The sequence below is a fragment of the Halictus rubicundus genome, chromosome 3, assembly GCF_050948215.1.
Source record: "Halictus rubicundus isolate RS-2024b chromosome 3, iyHalRubi1_principal, whole genome shotgun sequence".
In the NCBI taxonomy this organism is placed as follows: Eukaryota; Metazoa; Arthropoda; class Insecta; order Hymenoptera; family Halictidae; genus Halictus; species Halictus rubicundus.
Genome location: NC_135151.1, coordinates 8237651 through 8264514, shown reverse-complemented (window position 1 = coordinate 8264514; position 26864 = coordinate 8237651). Strand labels below are relative to the sequence as shown.

Below are 26864 nucleotides of genomic sequence, written 5' to 3'. Positions count from 1 at the left end.
TTTCGCAACATATTTGCTAGTGGACGCGCACCTATACAGTGAAGAAAATTTCATTTTTAGCAATTGTCGTCTCACCTTTATAATTGGAGTATCAATGTTCAGTCGAGTTTCTTCCGATTAAAATAAATCCAAACGCGATGTAAATCGGAGTATTTTCATCAATTTAAGTAAACAAATAATTACGACGTGAAATCGATAAAATTAGTTCGATTTACGTCGTGTTCGGACTCATTTTAATCAGAAGAGTCTCAACTACCCATCGGCGCTACAATTATAAAGATAAGACAACAATCACTAAACATAAAATTTTCCAGTGACGGCATTACATTCTGTCTTTACATTGTGTATTCATTCTCTATCCTTGTCTACTAAGGTGACGTCACTGAGTTCAAGGCACTTACAATTAGCAGTGGGAGAACAGTGTGGCTGGTTCGACGAAAATCCGAGCAGATTTTCCTCAACCGAGTTTGGTTGCAAAAAATGTGAAAGAAACAGATTTCGCAAGTTTTACTGACGTTGTTAACAAATATTAGACAGACCTGGAATGGTTACGACGATTCACGACTGATCGTGTACACATAGGTCAGGCGTGTCATTAACTGGCCCGTTCCAAGGCTTTTTCGAAGGCTACGCCCCCTTGTCCCGGCCGCGGGTCTCGCTCCCCGTGACGGTCCAAGTTCTCGAGCCACCTCAGGCCCGTACCATATGCACTACGCGTGGCGTATTAGGGCGACTCTAGAATCGAACACTGTGCGTCCACATAGACCTTCAGCTCGCGAATAGATCCTTTGATGTACCACTCAGCGAGCGAACACTGTTCGCTGTTCGCTAAAGTGTCCATGCTGCAGTTGGCGAGCAGCTCGCGAGCTGTTCGCGAACGGCGGTGTGGACCCGGCATTAACGACGAACGTTTTTGCACGTAGCGAGGAGTGTCGCAAAGGAAACGCGTGACGAGTAAGATAAAGCTTTATTATATCGACAAATAAACCGTCAAATGTTTTTTCTGTTATCGCTGGAAGTTATTGGCGGAACCCTAACAATCCCAACGGGCTACAGTGCCTTTTAAATTTTATTCAGTGAAAACTTTCGTAGTATGACGGTGGTGGTGGTACATATTCTATTAGTCGTTAATCGAGATTATTTGTTACGTTAAGAAATGGTGACAGCAGTTATAGTCCGCTGTGTTCCGCAATTCACGTTCCACCGGAAACAGACAGCCTTATTGTAGTGTGTTGGACACGACGGACTGCTATTACGTCGTGTCATTGTTTTAATACTGTTTTCTTTGCGATTTTCAGAACGTAATTTATTGGCAGAGCGAATACGCGCGTTTACGCGTTCCGCTTATTCAAATGGGTCATTTGATTCGCACAGAAATCAATGTTCTCGCTGATGTCATAGCCGGGAATCTTCATTGAATCGATGTACGCTGGCAATAAGTTTGATGTGCAACCGTATTAGCGTACCAGCTGCGTTGGTTTGCACGAGGTACGCGAAATTCTCGCGAGCATTTCTGTTATTGCAAATTCGTGACTATCCTACAAACAGTTTACGCATACGGTAAATACGAGATTTAGTCATTTAATTACCGACAAATTAGCGATCCATGTGTCTATAGTTCTCGTTAATGTCTGTCAATCGTACCTGACTAATGCATCAGAAACACACGTTTCTGCGAACGACAGTTGTGTAACTGCAGTTGTGTAACTGTTTGGAAGGCAATGGTGTCCTTTTGATTTCGAGGTAGGGTAAGAGGGGGACCACCTCTCCGAAGTATAGGGTTAAAACTTCGTACAAAACGTTTTTTCGTGATAAATTACTATTAGTCTATGGTCAAAATAAAAGAGACTTAAAATGTACTACATTATAAATCACGTTTTATTATCAAAATACATATGAAATAGCTGTGCAAAATAACGGAAATAGCGGAATGTAATATCTTCCAACCCTCGAACGGCAGACCTTTTTCATAATTTTGTAATAGACGGTAAAACTATTATAGAACTATTTACAGCACTATTTATCAATTTTGCAATTTTGCGTTCCGAAGAACTTCTTGTAACCACATTCATCTCTCTGGCGTCCTTAATGTTCAACAGCTGTTCATTCAATTTAATCGACGGAAATTGTATAATTAAATAATAATTTTGATACTACGGGTCAAATACTATAACCACCAGGCACAATAATATTTCTGGTGGCTCGCGAGCCATATGCGAGTCCTCTTCCCATTCATGAGACCCCTCATTATGGCCCTATGGTGTGTGGGAGAAGGGGATGAAGGGCTAGAAACCTATATAAATGGTGGGTTTTCCTAGGCGCGTCCAGACGCAGTATGACGCAGGGTCGTTTTGTGATCCAAACTCCATTCGTTGTAACTTCCTGTTATGCATCTGGTCGCACACGTCCGAGGCGATCTGGTACGTCTTTCCTTCTTTTTTCACTTGAGAAGAAAGAAGAAAGAATATCAAACGCAAACGCGCGCTCCGGTTGAGTCCCTACAGGCGTTCAGATGCACACATGTGCGTTTATACCTAACCTTTCAGACCCAACCGATCCCCAAATGTTGGCCCAGGGGCAGACGCGAGCGTCTCAGAATCGACTGCTTCAGAAGCAGTCCAGGTGCAAGATGCATTGCGTTTCTACGCGAAATCGTACACTTTTCGGAGTACTCTTTCGGATTTTATTCAAATTTGGACGTGCAAAAGAAAGTGTCAACATTTTTTTCATTAAATTACAACGGCAGAACTAACAAACCGATGAAAACGAGCGTGTACAAAAACTACGTTTACAAAGCAATTTAGATTACGGTTATCATTAAGGATAAAATCATTTTTGTGTTTTTAATCATTATTGCCAAGTGGGGTTGAAACCAACCCCAAGAAAGCGGCCTCTATATGCCGCCTGAAGAGAAAAAAAGTGACCTGCGACCACCATAAAAATGTGATCATGTCTATCGAAGTTTAATGAATAGAGTATAGATGGTTCGAAGAAGAAGTTGCTCAGGCATAAATAAGAAGACAAGTTTCTCGGTGAAAAATGGTACTTATGAAATGTTCATATTTAAATGCTTTTTCTAACTACAATTTTTAGAAAATTCAATTGATTTCATCGTTTTCAAAAGTGATGAACATTTATAAAGTGTCTAAAATGAACAGTTAATTCTTTGATTAGGACCACTGTGCACATCGCATTGAGGAAACACGCAACTCAAAAGTCTATGCGATTTCAGTCCGTCCTTTTGTCCCTCTTCGGCAGAGTCGTCACAAGCAGTCTGAAATTCACGCGGTATTTTTTTTTTGTCTGTGGACTGATCTCGAGGACGAAATACGTGACTCGAATCGATGACGAAGAGCACGTAAAAGATGAGACGAACGTCACCGAAAGTGGGCAGAGTATTGTAATAAGAACGAGACGAGGCGAGACTGTAACTTGGGAAGAATGATGAAAACGGATCAGTTCCTATACAGCAGTGCTAAACACGGTTGGGGCCCCTCAAACGCTTGCTCCCCCACCAACCTTTCTTTCGTGCAGCGCGCATCTTCGTCGCGTTTGCTAGTGTCTCGCGTCTTCGTTGCCCCACCATAATGGCGCTTACTGGAAGGGGACAGTGGGCGCTGTAGTGGGAACGGTTTTTCCTCAATCCAGGCAAACGTGCCTGGCACTGCTATGCTGGATCTACCGAACGAAACGCTTTCTATGCATGATCTTTTTAGATTCGCCGAATACAAAAAATATTTCCGGCGAATGTAACACCTGGAAATCCGGGAAGGACACGCACGCAGGAAAGATGGTAGCGGACGAGTACGTAATAACATTACTTACGAAGGAAATACCGTCGTCGAATAAGAATTCTAGAATTCTTCTTGGTAGGTAGGTTCTTCCAAACGAGTGAGACTTTCAGTTGTCGTTTTTAGAGAAAAAAGATTTTTCCCCGGAACGACCGTTATGTTGGCGAAGGACTTAGACACTTTTTCTTCGTGACATATTCTTTGTTCAAGAGAACATGGAAATTTTGAATCAATGAAACTCCTTCCTGGACTCTGATTTATTGTTTTTATTAAAAAAAAAATTTTATTCAATTTTATAATCGCCAGGAAATAAAGGAACGTAAAAATACAGCGAATTCTATTTTATATTATAGAGAGAGAGAGAGGCTTTTGAAAAAATCGTGCACATGACAATTTTGTCATGTTACCTATTTCGAAAGGTGGAAATTATGTACAGATACAGTGTTTTGAACGTTTTATTTGTCGATCGTTGCTTAGTAGAAAGTTATTAACAAGAACAGTGTTAATTACATAGATGAGGGTTATATAGATGAGGGATTTGTTACTCATCGAGAGGATAAAAAGTCTCAAGGAAATCATGTGTCTCAAGTAAACCGTTCTCTTAAAAAACGACTTTAAAGTTTCGTAAACTAATTTATTCCGTATGTTTTAAAATATCACACTGTATTAGCAAACACAATTTTGTCATCTGAGAAGGTGTACAGTTCGGTCGGTAACCATAGTTGCTTGATTCACCTTTCAGTCAGCATTTTTTCACCAAGAATCCAAAACGTAAATGAAAGGAAGATGGCCGTTCTACATATATGTATGGTTACACAACACGGTTATTCAAATAAGACTTCAAGCAAACACTCTGTATCTATACACGCACGAATAATGCGCCGACAGTTTGGCAACGTTCAAAAAGATTGTTTAACAAACTGTGTAACCACTTTTCGAAATCTGTAGGATTGTTTATTGGAACAATAAAAAAACATCTGAAAACTCTCCAAGTCGAGGACAAACACAAATTTTTCAGTACCGCCTTGATTAATATTGATGTCCATTTATGGTGCGTCGGAAATTAACTTTATATTTACGATATAAGATTAACGATATTAACAGTATATTTAATTATATAATACATATAGTACTTATTTTTCGACTTTCAATTTTTTTGGTTTCACCTCTCTAAATTGCGGCATTTGGTGAAAAAATAATGTGTGCAAAACTTGGAATATTTATCAACGCGAATTGTTTTATTAATAACATCTGTTTTGTGAAATACAATATAACTATACTTTTATAATAAGTATAATACAACGAATTACATCACGGACATAATGTTATAAATAGATTGGGAGTGTAAACGTAAATTCTTCATTTTACAAAGTGTGTTGTAAGAACATACAACCAATGACACAAGTTTATTCGCAGCCTATGACCTTTGTTCTGTATTCGTTTACATATTTGAATTCTGAATCAGTATCGACGACTTCGAGTTGAGACATTAAACATTATTCTTATGTTAACTCTCACGTGGTGAAGTGGAGTCTCTAAGGCTATACGGAATTCTTGAAACAAATGATAATATCTTCGCTTGAATCGTAATGCCATAAATCTACGGAGACTAACATTAAATAAAATTGTACATACTGCGTAATTAACTTCAGTAAAATTAGACCGAATCTACAATAGTAAAAGTCTGCCCTTCCAGATTTGTATGTGTTAAATATGCATCGATATTCACGGGCCATTTATATTTTTTTTTAATGCAAATGAACAATATTTACCAAATTTCAGCTTAATCTGATTTGACCGATTTTCGGAACTTTAGCCGCATTTTGTATAACAGATTTTTACACGCACTGTAGACAGAATATTTTCGTTACGTTTATCCATTTTCACACAAAAAATATGGGCCTAAAAGTGTTTTTCGTAGCATTCATCTACTCTCATTCTACACACAATTAAAAGTAACAAATGATTTATATGAAAGTTAATACAAAAATCGTCTTGTTTCGTTGCTTGGAATTTAATCGGTTAATAAATCACCAAATATAAATGTCAACCTCACTCTAATCATTGCATGTCGGTAACGGTAAAAGCAGCTCGTTTTGCGAGCTAAAGAACCACCCTTTCAATCCGTTCCATCGCTGCCCACAACAAATAGTAAAACTCTTCGTGTTTTGCGGTGTTTACCGTCAACTGCTATTTGCAAAGGTTCGATTGGCGTGGCTATGTCATCGACAGAAATACACAACCGTTAGCCTTCTCTTCGGTAATCGACTAACAACCGAGAACTTATTATAGCTTCAGTCAGATTGATAATTTTGAGCTTCACAGATCATTAAATTGCCGTTGGAAAATTCTGATTGGTTTCTATTCGATAAGGACTATTATACTGACGATTTCAAAGATTCGTTTCTCTTTTGTTGCATCTGTTTTAAAAACGGACATTTTAATCGATTGTTCCGTCGTCATCTTTAACTTCACCTTTATCTGAATACTTCAACATATTTTATTATTTTTACAGTTTAGCAAGATTGGTCATTAATCTATTAATGGAGATTTTGTATGTTCAAATATATCTTAATGTATATAATATATTATATGCGTAAGTTGTGTTATATGTTTTATACATATAATTAAACAATTTTACGTTCATTCTATGATGTTCACCTAAAAACGAAACCGTTTAACGACAGACGTTTATAAATTTTCTTTCAAGAAAATAAGGTTTAAAGGTGCGTGTGCGTGTACTTACGCTAGCAGCGAAACATACCCTTAACGGTCTTTGTTCTTTAACCATAATTGCGAGTTTATTGTATCTGATACTGTACGCAAATTGGGGGTGGTGCATGCGCAAACTGTATGAACGCAACGCGGCTAACTGCTTGTTTGCGTGCCCTTTAACAGTACGCCTCGTCGCGTTGTTACATGAAAGAATTGAAAGAAAGTCTGTTATTGCAGTGCACCATTTCGTTGATCAGAAAGACAATGGAATTTTCCCCATAATTCTCCATAACGAATGTCGTCGGGTCGCGCAAAAATATTTCTTTACGAAAAAACTAAATTAATGATGAAAACTAAATTGAAAATTATACACATGTATAGTATTAAAATAATTAAAAATTATACACATAATATTTACATATTATGTTACTCTATTCAAGTTGAAAAAATACACTACAGAGGCTGCTCATGCAATGCAGTTACTAGCACTAGTAACTACAGTATTCACTCGATATTTGTCCAAAGCACGAGTCTAGCCAGGGACATATATCGACCAGAAGATACTATTCTTTGATCCACTCATGAGAGATCTGAATGCATTTCCGATATACACTTTCATATTTTATTTCTTTTGTTATTAACGTGCCTTATTTTCTTACGTGCTTGAGTATTGTTAAGATCATTTACCTGGAATGCGTACTTGCATGAGTGACTCTATACGCGAGGAATACATTCTGGATGTGATAACGGTTACTTTAAGCACAGACTTGATGATTGTACGCAGCATGTGGTAATTTATTACAACGTAATAGTGTACCATGATTGATAAACTCGCAATACACAAATGTAGTTTCTCATGCAAAAAATCTATCGATTCACGAGAGTGGCGTATCATATGTACATCTATGCAGACATTATCGAAATGACGATACAGTCTATGGTCTAAGTATTATTTTCCATGACACGTATATTTTGTTTGATGTTTTATTTTCTTAATCACGATTATGAACTACCTTCCAAACCGAGCACTTTGAAAGTAACAAAATCTTTTATTTCGTATGATAGGCGAAGTCTTCCTAATACCAGAAACACTATGTTTTTCAAGTGTATGGACTTATGCAGATTTTGGTAAATAAATTTTCCATTTTGCTTTAACACTGAAGCTACCGACCATTAAAATTAGCTAGTAGGCATTGTCTTATAGAATTAATAAGATTTGATTTATTTAGATTTCGTGCAATTTTTATTACAATATATGATTGAATAAAGAAATCTATTGAATTCATTTCTACGAAGGAATCTTTATAATTTCAATAATTGTGAAATCAAAAATCTAAAACCAAAATTTGACCAGTTGTGGTAGGTTCAGTGTTAATCCGCAGTAACAATCTCAAGTAATCTCATAAATCTCCTTCAAGCTTCAGTTGATGATCTCAAATAAGCAAATAATGACACCTAACGCTGAATAGTCTCAAAATCGAATCATCCGAAGAATTGTTTGTTTTATCGTTTTTGTTTTCTTTATTTTTTGAAACTCAAAATTAGTTTTGAACTTGAGATTTTTGTTTATTGAACTTTCTGCTTCTGTGTTTTTCTTTCTTTTTGCAGGTAAAATATTTCCGTCAGGTTTCAATTATTTAATAAAATACTAGTGTCCGCTGCTAAGTGCTTTTCCAATTCATGGATTCGAAGTTGCCAGTGGAGAAAACCGTTTTTAGCAACTATAAGTGTATCCATAAATTATAAGGTAGCAACTATAAGTGCAACCAATAGATTACCAGTATGTATACTATAGTTAAAGGTGAAGCAGTGTTCTACTTCCCCTCTTTTATCGAAGTAGAAAGTTTTAATCGACTCCCACTACCTGTGTACCGCCCCCCCCCCCCACTATCAACTATTTCATGATTTGCCTCGCGTGACTGCGTGACTGCGAATACATGCGTGTACATCTGCACTCCACGAGAGTTTGGTGTAGGGACCCAGGTGTAGGTAGAGGAGGCTCGCGATCACAGTGTTGCCAGATCAAGACTTGTTCCCCCATTCTAATTTCCCCTTCTACCGTCTTCTACTGGCAGAGAGAGGGCAACTTTTTCCCCTCGATTCGTGTTCCCTCCCCTCATCTGGCGACACTTCGCGAGCCGCAAGTTGCCCAGACTTGCTGTAAACTAATGCTCCCGTCTGGCATAAATTATTTTGCGAGCCCGGCACTCTAACATACCCTGCTGATAGTTGTACATAATTCGGAAAATAGAACTGTTATAGCCATTGTTTCATTGTATGTATACATTTACTGAACTTTCTCGCTTGTTTAGTTTTCGCGTAACACCTTATATTTTATCGACATCATGCATTTTTACAAAAACCACTGTTCTTAGAAAACGTTGCGTGATAGAGCAATTCTGTTTTTGGATTTGGTTATAAAATGACAAAGTCTCTACCTTAGTAGAATTTATGGTTGGCCAACGGTTGGGTGTTAGTTGGGATATGGTTAATGGTTTTGCCTACAAATGCCGAACATAGGAACTACGACGAAAAATTATGACAATTTGCCAACGAATAGCCAACGTTGGGCCTACAATTATTATAGTTGGTTAATTAACAAGAAATTTACGTATGTTAATACTACATTGGCCCAACCAATGTTTGCCAACATTTAAATATAGTCTTACAGACGTTAGAAACGTTACTACAATAAAAAACTTGTTAATTATTATATTCCAAATTGATTTTTTGTTTTCTTATTTATGTATACTCGCAATTTGCTACTGTCGCGCAATGGTTGGCGAACTAAAGTTTTATTGTGTGCAGCCTTGGAATTTATTTATTTTTTTAACTTTTTCATTTTCCAAGGGGAAAGCACGGGTAGTGCTACTCTAGTATAACAAAACCCTTTTGGGTTTCTTGAGAATGGGCCTTCGGTTTCTAGATATTTTTAATAAAATTTTTGACCTATCTAGTAACCTAGATCATAACATCTACACTCAACATAGCTCTATCGACGATAGCGTATCAGGTTATTACGCAGGCGGTCTGGGTTCAAATCCAACTTGGGTATACATTTTTTTCCAAATTTTACCGTGAAGATACATTGTTTACGTATTATTTATGATATAACTGAAAAAACAACAATAAAAGAGAAAATCAGAATAATATGTTAGCAGGCCCAGTTGGCCGTTCGTATTAGGGTCGATTCATACACGCCAGAGGTGGACGGTATAGCATGAGGACTCTAGATACAATACAGATCAGGAAAACCGAAAATGGCTAGCAGGTTTCTGGCGTGTATGAATCGACCCTTACAGTGACGTTGGCCCTACGTTGGCCATAAGTTGACCATGACCGTTGGCCTACCTGCATAAAAAGGCGACATTTCTAACGGTTGGCCAGCCAATACTGCAACGAAGGCCCAACAAAATGCCAACCATACATGCTATTAGGGTAAGAATGAATCACCCAACAGTTATTGCGGAACACGAAAAAAGTTTTATTTTGTTGGACTGTGTGATTACCGTTATTTTAATTTGAATTATTTTGCAGAATTTAATAAACATTGTAAACACAATTTTATAAACATGACTTCCTGAATTCGTGAAACGAGCTACGCACGAGAAATCGGTATTACATATACAGAGAAAAATGCATGGCGTACCTACAATGTTGACTTGAATAATATTGTTTTTGTGCGAATTGTTTTCTTCAAGATGGCGTCAACACGGTTCGGCTGAATTTTTCATCAGATGCCGAGCACGATCGTAAAGCATTTCCTTTGCGAGAATACCGAGTATTGCCGAGTCCGCGGAACGCAGTTATTCGTTTACATCGAATACTCGGCTCTCTTTTCCGTAATCATGTACAAACAACTGCGTATATCATTAACAGCGTCCGATAAGAGGAAGTCAGATGTCCGTGTCGTAATTATGCTCACTTTTGTATTCGAAGTTATCGCCGCATCGGGATCGCGAATGAATAGAACATCTGCGTGTATGCCATCCCGAAGCCGAAAGTCTCCGAGCCCCGATGCGATGTGTGCGTACACGCGTTTACTACGCACACTACATATGTAGTATACATATGGTATACGCACGTTCGCGGCGCACTCGCACGCATTACATATGTATTTCTGTAGACAGCTGGAAACACGGATGCGGATGTGCGAACTGTTTCAATACAAAACACTTATCGAGAAAGAGGATTTTGTTCTGCCGTTTCCGACATTTAGTCACGCAGTCGTGTCAGACGTAAATAGGTATCAGCTCTCTCATTGATCATTTCTGAAAGCAGAACTCTTTTCTTTTTACTCAGAAAAATAGTTTATAACAAATTATTTCCTGCATTGAATAATTCGAAAAGTAATGTGCCAACTATAATACTTTGTATAAATTGTAAGTTCGTTTGTTCTTCCCTTATCAACACAGCAAAATATTTATTATCAAAAGATTATAAAACACGAAGTTAACAATATTCGGCCTTAGTCCATAAAATGTCCGGAAGCTCTGCTTCTTCGTCTCAAATATGTTAAAGTTTATACATAGATGTGTGTAGACTTTTATGGTTGTCTTTAATTTGTGTTATTTATGTTTTTCTAAAAAAAAAAACAAATTTTAATATATAGTAACTATTCTTAAGACAAGAAATTCAACAGTTTTATTGTTTTGTTGATTTCTTGACAAATATTGTCCACCTAGTTGATTTGTTCAATTCCATTTGTGCCTTGTCTTTCTTTCAAAGGCAAATCACAAAATCAGCATATACTAAAGAGGCCAATCATCATTGCACGCAAAAACTTCTCCCACTTTTCATTGTGTTTTTACAATTTGATTTGACAATCAATCTTTATCACATTAACATGACGTTCAGACATTAAATGTTTCATGATAAAATCGGATGATCCACGCTACGTGACTATCAAATAAAGCATGACGGTATCGTAACAAAATAGTGTTAAAATAGAATGATAACACTCCTTTTATAATTTATCTCTGACCCTGTATCTACAAGGTATGACTATGTACAAACATCGAATGCTTATGTATTAGGTTCTGTGCAAAAATGATTGCGAATTTAGAGCAGCTTTCATTAGCTTTGAAGCAGTATGTCTGTAGTCGGGTCGGCCCTCTCCACCCCGTCACGAACCTAATCCCAACCAACTTAAACTATACCTTTCCTTTGAGATTCTGTATATTTTAATTATTTGTAACCTAAATTTAACGAAAGTTTTTTGCAATTATCTCGAAAACTAAGACCGAGCGACGGGTACATGTATAGGGAAAAGTTGTTCGTAATGTTGACCTTGACAACATATTTTAAGGTCAAGGTCATCGGAGCTGAGTCCCCTTTTGTAAACATTTACCAAACTTCTTTTCAACCAACATTTAGTTGTACATCCGTTGACAATTTCCAAGAAAGTGAATTATATTTTATATTGCCAATAAATATCTACTTACCCAGGGCTATATTCCTACATCAATGTATTAGTCCCAGCTTATTAAAATTATTAAAAGAAAACGATGCAAACCATTTTTATTTCGCGTAAAGATCCGCAGTCTAATTATAACTATCCGGACTATGATTAAAATCAATCACGATAGCAAATGTCAAATTTCAATGTTGAAATGTAATTTCTTGCGTCGCTGGAGTTCACATTCCATTCACATCGTCGCCGCTTCTTCAATGTCGACCATGATTTCCTAGAAATTCGAAAATCAACAGGTCAAACTGTTATCTGGTGATATTAGTTATCTTTTAGAGTACGTCGAACGGGTTCGAGCACTCCCTGTCGATGCTCTATCGTCTTTTTACAATCCGCGGCGTTCATCTATCGCATAAACATCCGCCTTCGAGCTCGCTGTGAATCGTAAATCATCCGTTCTCGCCCACACTCCTGCAATTACGGCTGTTACCCTATCTGTCTGGCGAAGCTTTATTTCCCACACGGTTCGTCATAATCTTGATAACACTGTTCGGCAAATAACTTTTCCGTTCAGCCTTGCAATTTTGTAAAATTGTATAATTTTCACGTATAATTTTCGAGAAAATTGGTTTTGAAAAAAGAACGTAAATTTCCAACGTTAGAGACGTCTAGTTCTTTGCAATTGATGTAGACAATGTTTATTTTCCATAAAGATCAGCACTCTAATTATTGCTGTTAAAACTTAAAACATTTTCAAAATCGAAGAATAAATTGAATAAAATATAATACAATATAAATTGAATAAAAATCATACAACTGCTTTAGGTTGCCACTACCGTATTTTGGATGTTTAAAACATGCAAATAAAGGTTCTTGGTATCGCTTAGATCAGTGTTGGACACGGTAGGGGCCCCTCGAACACCTGCTTCTCCCACCAACCTCTCTTTCATGCTATGCGCACCTTCGTCGCGTTCGGCGTTCGCTGCTGTCTTGCATCTTCATTGTCCCACGGTAACAACGCTTTCTGGAAGAAGACAGTGGGCGCTACGGTGAGGCGGTAGCGGGGGCGGAAGGCAAGGAAGACGATTTTGTCTTTTGTTGAAGACGGTCAAATGTGCCCAGCGCTGGCTTAGACATTTATTCGTTTATAGCTAAAGCTAGCAGATTTTGGAAAAATGATGTCCTTATATTTGTGGCAAAATATAAATAAATGTTGCTACGAATACATATATACATTGCAATGAGGGGAATTCGTTATTACAAAAATGATAATAATCATGACAAAAACTATTATGACTATGCTCTTCCTGACAGTGCAACAAATTTCATGATTTTTTATTTCTGATTTATTTATATTTAAGAAGAGTGAGTACAGGATACACTCATAAAAGTCTGTCTATTTAATTGAAAAATGAGTACTTTATCAACCTTTACGAATACTTTTTGATTTATTTAAAGACCACGAATCTGTAATTACACCGTGAGATGGAAATTACAAATTATGTTTTATTTTTAATGCAGAAGTCAATACGAATAGTAGGGTATAATTTTACATTGCAAAATATGCAAATACTTTAGAAGTTCACAGTATGAAGACTTTAAATTTATTTAAACATCCTAAAAAATATTGTACGAATTAATCTGTAATTAGTAGGTATGTTGCTCTTTAACTGCATTACTACCGGCTATGAATTAACTATACTCTCTGTGCTAACTAACACTAAGGCACCTGTGTCAGTTGATTATCATGATTATTATCAGCGCATGGAGTCTCGCTTGAGGTTATTGACACGTGCACAATGGCGAACAATAGTTGATTTGCTCTTTGTCACAACACTTTATCAAACTGCTCAATGCTAGGCATTTCACTTTAGAAATTTCATACATCCGACAGAAAATCAAGAAATTAAGTATTGTTTCCTTTGAATCTTATTGTTAATTATATAGTAAATATAAATGCGTATTGTTAGACGAAATATGTAAAACAGTCAACCTAGATTTTAATAGAACCAGTTTCTTGAAGAGACACGGATAGTCGAAGCGTTCGGGGAAGATGAAAGACTAGCGTGTAACGACAATTCTATGTGGATAAAGTAGGAGTTTTTGAAAGAGAATAGCTTTTTTAAATAAGGATCAAACTCGTCGATCAGGATCGACTTGAATTCTTTTGGATTTATATTAATTAGAATAATTAGTTTGCTACATGACACGACAAAGAAATTTTGGAAAAATCGCAATTGGTCAGAATTGCGGAGAAAACAGTGAACATCGCTTTTTACAATTCTTTTTATGTGCCTGCATTCAAAATTTAAAAAGTTCGCTCCGAAAATATATGTCAGGTACATATGTTCTGGAAGTTTAACAAAAATATTTTTCCTTTTTTTGATTATCTAAAATAGAGTCGATACAAGCGTCCATAAAATGCCTGAAAGTTTGCAAAAATATCTCTAAATAAAAATGTTAAGTTTTAAAATTTTTATTTCATGAGGTGTCCGATGAACACTACAATTCTTTTATTTGTCTGAAGCTGTAAAATTAACATAATTGAAGAATGCAACTTGCGGTGCAAGTTATTCATAGTTGAATCTTTAAATGCGATTTTCTCGAAACAAAGTTTCATGAATTTGCTTCCATGATTTCTCAAGACCGAGTTAACCGATCTCTTCCAAATTTTACATAGAATAGTTATTTATTGGTGTGAGGAACCAACAATTTTTATAATAAAAATGGTTTTTTGGTTTCGCATAGCTGCCATTTTGTCGGAATACATTTTTTTCCTGTTTCATTTTAATACAGGCGATAGCCGCACTTATATAGATGAAAATTATCTTTAATTTTTACGTTTCGGATGAATACAATAACATGAATTATGGAAACTATTCTAAATCAAACGTTTCAGGGAACATGCGATAACTTGAGTTAAACTTTAGAAATATCCATAAAAATTACATAGTATCTTTGTGAAATATCCTCAACATGTATACAGAACAATACGATCCATGTAGTACAACAATTCGATCGATTTCTTTCGTGAAAATCATCCAGAAACGATGCGTCCAATGAAGAATATCCCCCTAGATAACTAAATTATGATACTTTGAAATAACGACGTCAATTACAAATACGAGTATGGTTGAACGCTTTTTATTTATGTAGAAACAAAAACACTTTACTTTATAGAGAAACCAAATAAGTGAAACGTTCTACTTAGTTAGTACTGAATTAATTAATAGAAATATTTAGCAGATCGTTTGATTCAAATTTTCCAATCGTCATTTTTACGAAAGCTTACATTAGTCATCTAAGGTTACAGTTACAGAGGGTTCGAATAGTCTGGTGAGTTACTGTGGGTAAGTATAGAATTTCTGCAGTGCCATGAACAAATAATCTTGCAGAATCGCTTCCCGTTTGCGAGGGTCAAGAATTTTCATGGGTCTAATTGTGAGAGCACATGGTTACGCACTGTCTGAAAAAAACGAAATGAAAGAAAACCGATGACGCGACGGTCGCCGAGAGACTGAGCGAGGTTGCATTTCTTTTGCGTGGTGCGCACGTGCACCGCGCACACGTAACTAGGAAAAAGAGAGACGCACACTCGAACGAAACGGAGGCCGGAAGAGGACGATGGAACGATGGCCGTTGACCTCGACCACCATTGGAGGGGGAAAGCGTCCGATGGTGGGGGAAACTAAGCCGCTTAAGTGGGGATCTGATGAATGATCGATGAACTTTGCCTTTCAAAACCGCGGAAGGTATCTCGTGGGGGAAGTTTTAATGAGGGGAACATGCTATGTTTCGCACTCCGAGTCTGCTCAATTCTACTCAAATTTTCCGCACACTCCGCATAACATTGTGTAGAATCTTTTAAGCAAACTGTTTTATGGCCTCGCTGAAGCATCACTTATTTTCCTTGTTTTCAGTTTGTTGCGGTTTATTTGATTACCACGATTCGGTTCTACGTTTTAGAGGGGAGCAGTACCCGTATTACTAAAAATTTCCTTAGCAACCGAGTCCCAGATTAGCCACGTAGCTAAAAAATTAATCAATATATTCATCAGTAAAATTGTTCTAAGCTTGCCCCTTTCTATTATGGGAAGGGCACCTTTCTATAAAATATTCGTGGGTCACTTACAATAATTTCTATCATTTTCAACTGTCCTTTAATTTATCTTCCGATATCTTCATTTCGAAAACTCCTAAACACTTTAAACTTTTGCATTCAGAGCTGTTAAAGAAGGGAGGGGAGGATGTATTCCGGTTTTCAATTTTCAAAAAATCGATTTTTCTTTTTCTAGATTTTCTTTAAACACGAGCATTGTAGAATGTGAGTGCAAACGGATTCGTTTGACTTCATAAAATCAACAATAATTATAGGGGTTTGAAGAAAATATCATGCAACTGAGCATATCACATAATATAATTCATGGCTGAATCTTTAAACGCATTTTTCTAAAGCCTATCTAAACCCTAAACATTTTTGTTTCAATACTGTTTACAGCTTAAATTGTTATATGCAAAGTTATAAATGCTTACAAGAGGCTTAAATGCCTTAAATACACCAGTTACAATGTGGAAAATCGTCATTTAACCCCGTATTCTAATATTTCATAATGAGTATGTATATCGAATGAGATATTCGAAACATTTAATTTTGCTTTAGTTTTCCAATCTTGTGTTCAAAACACCGTATATGATCATCTTTCTTTATTTGATAAGAGTTGATAAAATGTTTTCTAATCAACATTTCAGCATTCTAAACATAGGCATTTAAGATAAATCTTAATAAGTAATAAGAGATAAGTCGTAATTTCTAATTACAATTATACAAAAAACTTCTTCCAATAATTAATATTTGTATTCAATACACAATAATTCAGGAATTATTTTTCACGTAAAATTAGTTTCCTAAAAATAACAATTATCTGCATGTTCATTAAATATAAATCAAAATGAATGTTTGATTGGGTAGGTACAGCTAAAATTAAAATTTCGTTACAACTGACAAAAAATCATACTTGCATGATAGATGTTCATGTATGAAATTTTAACAAAATTTTACAATGATATCTCGAGATATTCACCTTTTTATAACATCAAGAAATTTGATCTACAATATTTAAAAATAATCTGGCTCGTATATGTTTAACAATTCATGAAAGAGAAATATTATTTTTGCCATGATGTTTTTTAAATCTGCCAGTTAGAGCAGATTTTTTTATACCTATATACACATATATGAATGTATATGTATACTTGTTACACGAACGAGTGAGTGACGCACGGAAAACTTGCAGCCACGTCAGCCGGCAGACGAGAACAGCCAATATATTGATTGGTCGTTTATGAGAGACGACAAGCACCTGAGAAGTTTACATGAACACCACAAAATCTGATGATTTAAATCTTATTTTCACCGTAAAGTACCGATGTCGAAACAAGCTCGCGGTGCCTCGAACTATATCCATCAAATATTCGATAACTAATAAAAATAAAAATACAACTTTGTCTATAGTCTATAAAATAATTTTATTATTTAAGCTACAATAGATTGACAATACGTCCACATATAATAAAAATAATAAAAAGCTCAGCGCCAACTTTTATTCAGTTCCACGCCTCTGAGAGCAACTTTTTTTATATTTCATTTCATTATTTGATTCCGTGATTATCCTGAAATTAATAACAAAGCGCACTTTCATTAAATTCTATGGCTATCAAAAAATGTCATTAGGGATGACATTTTATTATTTTTACTATTATTTTACTTAGCACGCGAGTATTTCTTACAGTATTTTCATAATCTACAGTAGCTACACTTTAAATCAGTGCTGGGCACTGATGGGTTGGGGCCCCTCAAACGTTTGTTTCCCCCACCATCCTTTCTTCACCTTCGTCGCTTTCACTCGTGTCTTCGTTGCTCCACCGTACGTACCTTCATAACTACTTGCGACAGGCAAAGCGCGTTCTTTCTCCATGGTAACGACGCTTACTGGAAAATGACAGTGGGCGCTGTGGTGGGGACAGTTTTGCCTCAATTGATGCAACCGTGCCCGGCACTGCTTTAGATGGTAGTTCTTTTAATATTTTAGTTCAGATGAGAGCAAAGTATTGAAGATCATCAGTGCATATTGCGATATTAATTAACGCTCATAATCTCCTGAAATCGTGAATAATTCTGCTTACACATGTCTATCCAAACTTGTGTTTTTTTGTTACTTTTAACACAAGTCTTTATTACTTGCGAAGTAACAGATATGACATTTTTTTAGTCAGTTACATCTTTTGTTTCTTAATTAATCCATTTGTTTATCATTAAACTTACTTTTTGCAAAAAAAGACTCAAACTACATGAAATTTTACATCTTTATCAACAAGGGATATTACTCAAGGGAGACGCGTGAAGTTTGGTGAGCTTTTACTATGATATACGCGTCTCGCATAAGAGTTTGAAAAAAAATTTTTTTCGCTCCATCCTACTGCCCAATGTTACAGCCGCGCCGCTCAAGCTTCGTTTCCGAGATGTTTGTAAAAAAATCTGTTAAATCCACTACAGCGGATTCTGCCATTTTAAACGAACTTTGGCCAGGTCTGGGCTAGGTTTTTTGGGGAGGGGATGCAAGCTGAAAGCAGGTTTTCCGGCGAATAAGAAGGGCAGAATTCGATGTAGCGGGTGTCCTTAGTTTTTTCTTGTGAATATCCCGTAAAAAGTGGTTCAAATATACATGGTATACTCACTTCAACCAATACCCAGTTCAAACTTTTTCCCTTCTCATTGAGCAGAAGATGTTGACGTAGAAAGTAATTGTAACAACTATTTTCTTCGTTATAAACAATTTTACGGCGAGTTTCTTTTACAAATGTCCACCGATCCAGAGGTATACATTCACTTCTAGGACGGATGACCATTACTTTTTGTACAGCCTGTACATGGTCTCTGATATTCGCAACTGGCAATCAGTTGTGAGTGATCGAACAACTACGTTCATCCCTTCTTCGAATACGAGGAAGCATGAACACGTTAACGATACGGTCGGTTTTCGTAGGATCCACGATTTTCGTACCGGTGATAATTGGCGTTCGTCATTTAAGCAATTCACGGTAGTAATTGTAGACTGCTGCGCCATGGAAATTGCGGTTTACCGCTATATGAAACGCTGCGTGTCGACCTAATTTCAATCCGTTGACGGAGCTGACAACGTCAAAATTTTTCGTTTCCTTCGCTCCGTCTGTTTTCGTAACGAGATTAACTTCATTTAGCTTGCTTCAGTTTTTACACTTTTTACCGACGCGACCACAGTAGAATAGACCGAGTATGGGTGAAGTGGGTGATGCCTGTAGTCATTTGAAGTCACTTTTTCCTTTGCGAAAATGTTCTCTGCGGCTTTGTTAAGGAATTATTAACGAAAAACGCGGTCCAATCAGAGCGCGGCTACAGCGGCGGGTTCCGGCTCGGCGATGGGTTCCACTGAGCGTGGCGTTCGCATTGGCTGAGACGGAATCCGTCTGCTGTAGCCGCGCTCTGATTGGTACGTGTTTTTTCGTTAATAACTCCTTAACAAAGCCTCGGGGAACATTTTCTCAAAGGAAAAAGTTTCTTCAAATAACCTCAGGAATTACCCCTTTCAAGGAAATACAATATTTTTGGAACACCCTGTATATTCCATTAGCATAACAATTTATGGCTTTACATGTACGACATAAGGCACGTCTGAACTACAAGGAGGATTTGGTACAATTTTTCATTCGGTATCCCATTTTTTATCTTCCGATGACTCCGAGAAGCGAAATATGACCACGCGTTGTCATGGAAAAGAAATGATAACGAGTGTAATAATGAAACAGCGTAATAATGATTTTATGAAATAAACAGAAAGTTATTTCAGCCGATGACTGCATAATTGATCCAAGCACAGCTCTAATAATTTCTAGGGATGCATGGATCTCAGTATTAGTGTTGAACAAAGTTTACGTCAAGTATTGACAGCAGTTACCGCGGTACTTGAAATAGAAACCAGAAAATAACAAGGTGAACCAACAGAGCGGTATGCGGTATCCTGCAGCTACGAGTTATCTGTTTTGAACATTTTTTGTACTATTGACCTGAATATTTTCTGAAATGTCGCAACGAGTCGATAGAACCATTGATTCATTACTGATAACAGATAATCAACTATGGCGTTCGAGTATGCGAAATATGTGGACAGTTGTTGCAGTAGAAAAGTGTCCACGTATTCAATGATACGCTACATTGTACCAGTTTTATGTGATCTCAGTTTATGGGGTCAAACAAATTTTTCTTGCCATTATCTGAAAATAGTTTATTGCACGCCGATGACCAAACATGTTTTACGTAACGCGTTCGCTAGCATCGTTTGTTTCATTTATGCTTTTCATAATTAGAATACTTTATTGAAGGCAGTATATCTTTATTAAATATAAAATGAATTTAACTATTGAGCGTTGGAAGGATTAGTTTTGGTACCTCTTATTCGTGCAGCAGTTTTTGGTAATTTACGTGAAGATTATAAATTCCATAAAATGTTCCTCTCAACTCTTCTAAACGATTCCTTTAAATATGCCTTTCATATAAAAAAACTAACATATTACCGACTTCTATACATTTATAATGTCTGAAAAGCTTAAAAAGTTAAAAAATGCACATCCCAATCTTTATGCATCGTTTACACAAACACTTGTGAATTAAATTCGTCCTATATTAAGATATCATCAAAGTATAAAACTCATCCGTAAATTATTATACTTCATTAATATGTTTGTATAACACAAGAACATGCAATTTTTTATGTAAAAACGTTTGCATAATAGAAAAATGGTTGAGAAAAGAAGTACTAGAAAAATAATATCAAAGATAGTTTAAAATTTCGTATCGGTATGTACACCTAGAAATAAATGTCAAGTCATGTAATCCCATAGTCGTAGATTCTTGATTTATTATCACTAAACAATTACAATTACGATTCTGTTAAAGCCATTTTATAATTTTAGCGAATGTATGTAAATAAATGCGCATCCTGTTGGTATGCAACAGGCCAACAAAGCACCATTAGGCAATGATTCATTCATAAATATTGGACATGTTAAAAATTAATCAACCATCCTTGATCTCTTGTATAGGAGAAAAGTTGTTGAGAATGCTGACCTGAATAACATATTTAAATTTTGTTTTCTATGAATTTAAAAGATCAAATTTTGTGAATAATTTAAAGTTAGAAAACATTTTGGTACCTCCTGAAAATGTTTATACTTACAATTAGCCGTTGCAATGTTTTCTACAAGGACTCTTCTTCAAAATCGTTTATTCATAAGTCGTTCGGCCGAGAAAGAAAATAAATTTGCATAAACACCGACTTAAGTTCGACTTCATGGAGAATACATCATAAATATTCTTATCGCATAAGAGGCTTCTTCTCTTCCTTTCGCTTACGTTTTTGTTCCTCTGCGTTTCAGGAGCACAAGGTAATTCGATTCCGGAAGTCGTTGCCGGACGATGTTCCACCGGATGGCGGCAAACAACGAGCTGAACGAGAAGTGGAATTCGTGAGGAGCGTCGCTTCCTGTTTTTTGGGCCGGTACACGCAGATCCCTGAGATTCTTCGGTGCGACGTGAAAGACATTGCCAGACTTTCGGAAGCCATTCAAACGCACCGCCCAGGTAAAGCCTTCACCCACCAAATTTCTCACACGGGCTCACATAAAAACCATAACCCTCCTTTTCTCAAGGTTTTTTTTGTTTCACTGCTATTCGTCATTCCTAACGTGTACTTTGGAATTACAGTGAGTAACTTTAATATTCGGACCCCACAACATTTTTATTTTACCGCATTATAATTTTGTTCATAACAAATTAACAATGTATACGACTAGATATAATGTTGTCGAATTGTCGCTAGTTAACAACAGTAGGTATAACTTTTGTTTGAAACATTTGTCGATATCAATAATACTTTCAAAGATATTCGAGGTGGTCGCTTGAAATGAAACACCCAGCATATGTAGGAAGCAATAGGTAGAAATCCATTAGTTCTGGATTTGAGAAAATTGATCTTTTACTAAAATGTGACTAAATTCTTCGACCTGCACTACCCGTACTACAAAACGCACCGTGCGAGGGTTTATTGCACAGCCGTGCATAGGCGCAGATGTCCGCCGGTGAACTTAATTGTTCACGACAGGTGTTAGGCCAAGGTAACAAGTTTCGTGTCTGTACAGCCACCCAACTTTCGTTGACCGCTCAGGTAGCTCGACCTTTTTTCCCGTGCGTCCACCTGCTGGCTGCACCTTTTCTTCTGAAAGAAAAATGCAAGGTTTGCAAGCGCTGAGACTTTCCGTCACCCTAAGGTTTCTCATGCTCCGATGCCGGTGCCGATGAAATCTCATCCGGGCAATAGCTGTTTCACTTCAGTTCTGCCCGTAAAATTCGAATATTTCGCGAAACTCGATTACAGGGATAAATTCCGACAGGCAGCATCTGTCGGCCGAGGGGTGATATCGGAACCAACGAAAATCCGCGTTCGCCTGAAATTTTTGCTAAAATTTCTTTGTTCTTTCGTCGATTCCACTTCTCTGTCCGGGTGAAATGAAAAATCTATGCAGTCGAACGACTCCAAATATATTTTCGGAATGACATTAATTTATCATTAATTGACATCCCCTTTATTTAATACGCATTTAACGTGAACTTGCATAAATATTTGATATATATTTTTTTTTATCAAATTTTAAAAAAATAACAATTATTTGGTGCTACTTACTAGATTTTTATAGAAAAATTTGGATATTTTACAAAAGAATCATTCGCCGGAAGTAATTTCATTTTGAAAATATTTTTAAAATATATTATCAACCCCATAAATAATTGTCGACCTTAGCAGTTTTCACCGCTTCAACGTAGACAAAAGCCAAAAATGTATCATCACAAAACAAAATAATTCGAATTTTTGATTTAATTTATTGTAATACTTCACGTCAAGAAATATAATATCAAGAAACATTGTCTTTGAAACATTGACTCCTTTGTTTGAGAGACTTTTATCATAATTTTCTATATAGAATGTCACTGTGACAAAAAATATTACCTTTATTTTTTCAAGGTTATTTCAAGGTCACTTCATGCTGTTTAAATAGAATTCCATATTTTTGTTTTGATATTATGAAAGTACAGAGACAAAAAACAAGTTCAGCATACGTCTTTGAAATGACGCTGAGGTAATCCTAGGAGCTACCTTATCTATCGCGTTTTCCACATGACGTCCTCGAACATTTTAAACATACCTTATACAGGATGTTTTAAATTATCTACATTTACACTACAGAATGTTCCATTCTGTATAGAAAGTTTTAGTGAGTTTCGGAAATTCGAAGTTGGCCACTCTGAATCAATTGGGAGCCTCTCTCGGATCGTCACGGGACTGAAAATATTCAGCATGGTTTGCATATTTATTCTTGGAGTGATCGCGATGGATTCTCACCTAGGGGGTCACGGTTCTTCTCCTCTATACATTTCCAATTGCGATAACAATAATATTGCGCCGCATTGTTCGCATGGACTGTAACTCGCAAGATTGGAACGGAGCGTGACCGTCCCGAGTTTCTGAACTGGATCTTTCTGGTGTCCAGATTGACCTAACAAAATGATATCACGATTCTTACCAGATAAATCTGCACCGCCTGGATGACTTTCCAGCCGGAACGTCGAGCTATCGATCAGATAACAAAACCATTCTCATTATAAAAACAGCGACGCAACCGGATTCCAGATGGAAATGTATGAAAGTACAATTACGTTTAGGATAAGGAGAGGTGTATTTTTTTTTATGTTCTTAGCACACGTTGATTTTCCAACGAGCGTATTATGGAAATGGACACTGATATTAATGGTATTCACATACTCTGTTCTTTAACTTCTTCGAGGATAACATCATGTACTGCCAGGCTGTCGTTAAAAATAAAGGCAGTTTTTTAATGAAAGAGCAATTTGACGAAAAATACACATTTCTTGATACAAAACAAAGATAATATAAAATGTGAAACATACTACTCGTAAGTTTTTTGACAAAAAGAATCTTCCTTGGTTACTCTAAAGGCATTCTGTTTTTCTTATAAATATCCTGTTTCTCTGAATTTACGCAGCGATTCCAAACTTTTGGCCAGTTGACTTGAGCTTATTTTTGAGATATTGGAAGTATTAGTTTGCCAGCTGATGTATACAAAATTTTCGAAAAAATTGTATTTGATCTGAATTACGAAGAAAATAGTAACGGTTGTTCTTTACCACTTTTTTTTTATCCGAGCCTTTAATGACAATTGAAAAAATATGTTTTGCAGAGTTACGTCGTGCATGCTGAGAAACGGTTCAAGAATATTTTGATTTGTTACAATTATAAACCAAAAGCTGAGAAGAAATGCGTTTTTCTACTATTTTCAACTATTTTTAACTAAACAATTTTGATCAAATATGTTTGGCTTTTATTAATAGATTCTCTAAAGCAACAAAAGTCTGAAAACTGTTTCAAAATTCGCGATACGAGAGAAATACAAATCTAGTTAACGATTTGTCGAATAACAATTCCTCGACAGCTGGGTGAACAATTGATGAGGGTGCTGCAATAAGCAGATAGAGCTTTCGTATAATTTGATTAAACCAACAAAAAGCAATTAAAAATCAAGAACTGTTTCAAACGTGTTATAAAGAGTGACCCAAAAATGTGCCCCTTTCAGTCCTTTGATTTTAGAATTCGTCCGAGCACCACTTTCACATATACAATAATATTCCTATTATGGCTTCTCGTCCGACTTTGCCTTTATCAAGCCATATAAAAATACTATGGTGTTTCTCGCTGCGGTATCGGGATTTCATGTATGTATACTTTCCCTTAACACTAATTTATTTATTATTGTACACTTATACACTAAACTTATATACTAAAGTACATATGATGCATTCTATAGACACAGTATAAACGATCTAACGCCATGCTTGACAGCATACCCAGGCATGACTCTACCTCTACAGCAGGGGTTCCCAAAGTGCGGCCTGCTAATTATACTTTTGAAATGTGTTAATAAACAGTTCGTAATAAGAAGTAATTATTGTCATAAATAAAGAACGATTATCTCATAAAATTAGTATTTCCCTCATGTCTAACTTTTTACCTTTTTTTCTTTATGACCCTCCAAATATTTTGGAATATACCATTTGACCCACCTAGGTAAAACTTTGGGAACCCCTGCTCTACAGACTACCCATTCCCCGCTGCGACCGCTCCGCGTTCCCCTGCGACCCCCTTCTATCCGTTTACAGGGCCGTATCAACACATATTGGGGCCTACACTTTCCCATCACTTTCTCTAATACACAATGGACTTCCAATTTCCATGATGTTTGTGTATGTTACGAACATTTAATGATTACGAATAATCAATGTTTCATCAAAATAAAAATATTAATTAATATTCAAATAAGAAAATTCTTATTCAAATTCGTTATTAAAATTTGGAGAAGCCTGGATACAGTTTTTCATATGACGCATTAATGAGCTTTAATCTGTGATATCACAAAACCTGATTGTGAACTCAATTAAAAAATCTGCAGTAATTCATAGCTTGATATAAACTCATCATAAACAAAACTTGACATAAATAAATCATTTGGTACAAAAATTAGACTTAAATTCGAGGGTCCCAAAATGGACGAAAAACTCCTCATGTTTGGATCACTCTTTATGGTAACTAATATTCGTCTTGACAAATTACAACACTGTAGATGTATGAAACTTATACCTTTTTTATTGGCCCAGAAGGCACAACTTGCAATTAGACGTTGAATTTACCTTCATTTTGTGCCAAAGTAAAACAAAATACATAATAAGTACCATCTACTATTTTTACATACTGTAAAACGACTGACATCTTTTTGTCTGTGTTGCGGGATGTACGTATTTCTTTAAAATATCACATTATAAATCGAGCATAATTTGTTATTTTAAATTGTAAAATAAAAATAGGTGAAATATTATTACAGGCTCTTTCATGCAACTATCTCTGAGGAGCGTTAACTAAAAACGAACACCAATCTGTAGACCTAGAAAAAGGACTGATATCATATGCGATTAATGTTCTTCAGCTTGCAATGGCTTGCATGCGCTCGTTATCCTGTACACTCACGAGGAAACAAGTAATTATCTGGCGGCCTCCCTTTGTTAGCAGAATTTGAAAAGGAGAAATCGAATGAAAAGTTCGAGAGATAAAAGAGATATTTGCGAAACAGACATTTCTCTTTAAAGCATAACGGTGCCTCGCATGCGAACGGAAATGGCCGCGTAAAGATTAAACGGTCAACATTCGGGAGCCAAGAAAAATTTACAGCATGCATGTCGTGGTGGCTATTCATTGTCAGCCCACACGGCAACTGCAGCTGTACGCTCTCGAAAAGATGACGACGTCGCCAGACACTCTCGAGAACACATCAAGCCAGCGCCGTACTTGTTCGTACCTCCACAGGCTCCACAGGTTCCACAGGCTCCGCAGAGACGTTCACAGTGTTCACACGATTCCACGGAGAAACACACGTGCGATCAGTCACTCCTACGAAAAGGGCATGACCCCCAGGGCAACATCCGTCGAGCTCACCTTCGGGAAAGCTGATGCACGGCCTATTGAAGCACTTCTTTTTGCCAGACGAGGTCACTTGAATATCCTTTTCTCGCGGATCATCCTCTTTCCCAAATAATTAATCGCCTGTCCGGAAGCTCGAAGATACCGTCGGTTGCTGACGACAGAAAAAATCGCTATTAGCGTCTACTCTTACTTCTCTAACAACGTTTATCTCTTAAACTTAAACAGTTGCGCGATATCTGTAAATCTGCTTCTTTTGTTCATTTTTTTTGGTATATATTTTTTTTTTATTGCAATCACCAACAATCGACAGCA

The 26864-nt window shown here is 36.6% G+C and overlaps 1 protein-coding gene across 7 annotated transcripts in view; it reads left to right on the top strand.

Moving 5' to 3' along the window:
* Ipk1 (Inositol phosphate kinase 1) overlaps positions 1-26864 on the top strand; it is an 84048-nt gene that overhangs the window by 41838 nt on the left and 15346 nt on the right. For all 7 annotated transcript variants that reach the window (XM_076785184.1, XM_076785187.1, XM_076785189.1 and 4 more), the window contains exon 3: positions 21385-21589. In XM_076785184.1, coding sequence (XP_076641299.1) covers positions 21385-21589 — 205 coding nt within the window. The remainder of the gene's footprint in view (positions 1-21384; positions 21590-26864) is intronic.